The sequence below is a fragment of the Pteropus vampyrus genome, unplaced genomic scaffold (assembly GCF_000151845.1).
Source record: "Pteropus vampyrus isolate Shadow unplaced genomic scaffold, Pvam_2.0 Scaffold253, whole genome shotgun sequence".
In the NCBI taxonomy this organism is placed as follows: Eukaryota; Metazoa; Chordata; class Mammalia; order Chiroptera; family Pteropodidae; genus Pteropus; species Pteropus vampyrus.
This window is the reverse complement of record NW_011889034.1, coordinates 1,282,243-1,284,990: the sequence shown is the minus strand read 5'-3', so window position 1 is coordinate 1,284,990 and position 2,748 is coordinate 1,282,243. Positions and strand designations below refer to the sequence as shown.

Here is a 2,748-nt window from a genome sequence, read left to right as displayed (position 1 = left end):
CGCCCACAGCAGAGCGCCGCGTCGGCGCGCACCGGACGTGGCAGTCGCAGCCGGGCAGGGAGGCCGGCACAGGCGCGGACACCAGCAGGGGGATGTTAGATGAAAATCCAGACTCGTCTCCCCGTAAGGCACAGGGGCATTCGCCTGACGGTGGAGGAGCTGGGCGGCCGCTACCTCAGCCCAAGACCAGCGATGACACCAGCAGGTGGCCCGCACTACGAAGGCCCCACTGCCACGGCCAGAAAACACGGTGGAGACGGGCCGTGAACAAACCGCTCACGAACCTGAGCAGAACCACTCCAAAAATGAGGTGGACCGTCCCCTCTGGGAACATCAAGGTCACGGACTCTAAGGGCCGGGCCAGAGAGACAGGCCATGCGGCCCTGGACAGGATCCCACGTCACGGGGAAGAAAGGGATCTTCCTCTGCACAAAGGACAGTGACGCAGCACGTGGAGAGGCAGGACACGGGCCCACACTGGGAGCGGGAGGCGTGTGGCACCCTCCATCGTGGCACGCCGCACTCAGCTCTGTGACAGGGGTCCCCTTTCTGCGGACGCGCACGCGGAAGCGGTCCAGGCCTGCCGCTTCTCTCTCGTTTGCCCAGAAGAGCCACGGCGAGGGGAGCACGGCGACGCGCCCACCCGGGGCTGCAGCGTGCAGGCTTCTCTGCACTCTTCGCGGGTTTCTGGGAAATCTAAAATTATGTCAAAATAACAGAAAAACCAAGAACGGCCCAAGAGTGCCGGGGTCGAGGGGCCATGCTGAGGGCACCACAGCCAACAGCCCAGCAAGGAGGAGAGTCCATGGCATGGACTGGGAGCCGCGAGGCCTCCCCGGCGTAGGCCGCCACGTGGGGAAGAAGGGACGCCGCCCACAGCAGAGCGCCGCGTCGGCGCGCACCGGACGTGGCAGTCGCAGCCGGGCAGGGAGGCCGGCACAGGCGCGGACACCAGCAGGGGGATGTTAGATGAAAATCCAGACTCGTCTCCCCGTAAGGCACAGGGGCATTCGCCTGACGGTGGAGGGGCTGGGCGGCCGCTACCTCAGCCCAAGACCAGCGATGACACCAGCAGGTGGCCCGCACTACGAAGGCCCCGCTGCCACTGCCAGAAAACACGGCGGAGACGGGCCGTGAACAAGCAGCTCACGAACCTGAGCAGAACCACTCCAAAAATGAGGTGGACCGTCCCCTTTGGGAACATCAAGGTCACGGACTCTAAGGGCCGGGCCAGAGAGACAGGCCATGCGGCCCTGGACAGGATCCCACGTCACGGGGAAGAAAGGGATCTTCCTCTGCACAAAGGACAGTGACGCAGCACGTGGAGAGGCAGGACACGGGCCCACACTGGGAGCGGGAGGCGTGTGGCACCCTCCATCGTGGCACGCCGCACTCAGCTCTGTGACAGGGGTCCCCTTTCTGTGCACGTGCACGCGGAAGCGGTCCAGGCCTGCCGCTTCTCTCTCGTTTGCCCAGAAGAGCCACGGCGAGGGGGAGCATGGCGACGCGCCCACCCGGGGCTGCAGCGTGCAGGCTTCTCTGCACTCTTCGCGGGTTTCTGGGAAATCTAAAATTATGTCAAAATAACAGAAAAACCAAGAACGGCTCTTTGGCTACTTGTCCCTCCTCGCTGGTGAGGATGGGTCACCAGCAAGTGCTTCCTCATCCTACGACGACGCAGACTCAGAGGCACGGCCGGACGGGCCTCCCTGCGTCCCCTACTTACCGATGGAGCTGTGGCCTCGGTCTGCCTTCTTCTTCTTGTTTCTCTTGTTCTTGGCCCGGGGCTGCGGGCCGTCGGCCAGCGCCAGCTTGCCGTTCTGCAGGTGTGCACCCTGCAGGTGTGCACCCGGGGAGGCGGGCTCCACGGGGCCCGGGGCCGGCTTCTCCTCCTTGATGTGGTTCAGCGGCTTCCTATTGTTGTTGTTGCTATTGACCTTTCGCTCCTCTCTTTTCTGCTCCACCAGGAAAGCGAGGTCGGGCGCTTTCGGCTTGGACTCGGCCTGGGATCGGGGCCGGGGCTGGCCCTCTGAGGCTCTGGGGGGCTCCACGGGCTTCCTTGCTGGCTCGCTGCTGGCCTTCGCGGCCTGCCTCAGCTTCTGCCGGCCCGGGCTCTCCTTGTGGCGGTGCATGATGTCCAGGAGAAAAGACAGCGTCTCCTGCGGCCTCCCGCTGGCCTCCTTCGTGGGGAGGAGCTTGGAGTCCCTGCTGTCCGTGGGCGCCCCCGGGCCGGGCTCTGTGTGGGGCTCTGTGTGGTCGGCGTGTCTGGAAGGAGAGTGAGGGGAGGCGTCCGGTTCGCCAGTGTGCTCCAGGGGGCCACCGTGGGGGCTTTCAGGGTCGGGCCCCGACTCGGTGGCTGCCTGGGGACCCGCGGGGAGCCTGTCCGACTTGGGGCGCTCTCGGCCCGGCCTCTCCTCCTCCTCCTTCTTCTTCTTCACAGCTCTCAGTTTCCGAAGCTCCTGCAGCCGCTCAAAGTCCTCGTCCTCCGGCCGCTGCTCCCCGCGGAGGTGCAGGTGACCCCGCGCCCTGGCCTCGGCCTCCAGGCGAGCTTTCTCCTCCAGCTGCCCAGATGAAAAGAAAAGGTGACTGAAGACTACGGTTTTTAGACAACAGCGGTCTAAAAACTAAGACGTGCAGAAAAATAATTTAGAAATGAATCACAGTTCGAACGTAAACTCTGAGAGGCGCTCTCACAGACAACGAGCTACCACTGAACTTCCCTGCCCCGAACGCCGTGTGCTCCGCGGC

At 64.3% G+C, this 2,748-nt stretch overlaps 1 protein-coding gene across 1 annotated transcript in view; it reads right to left on the bottom strand.

Moving 5' to 3' along the window:
• FAM193A (family with sequence similarity 193 member A) overlaps nucleotides 1–2,748 on the bottom strand; it is a 69,670-nt gene that overhangs the window by 4,409 nt on the left and 62,513 nt on the right. The window contains exon 19 of the mRNA XM_011374716.2: nucleotides 1,727–2,561. Coding sequence (XP_011373018.1) covers nucleotides 1,727–2,561 — 835 coding nt within the window. The remainder of the gene's footprint in view (nucleotides 1–1,726; nucleotides 2,562–2,748) is intronic.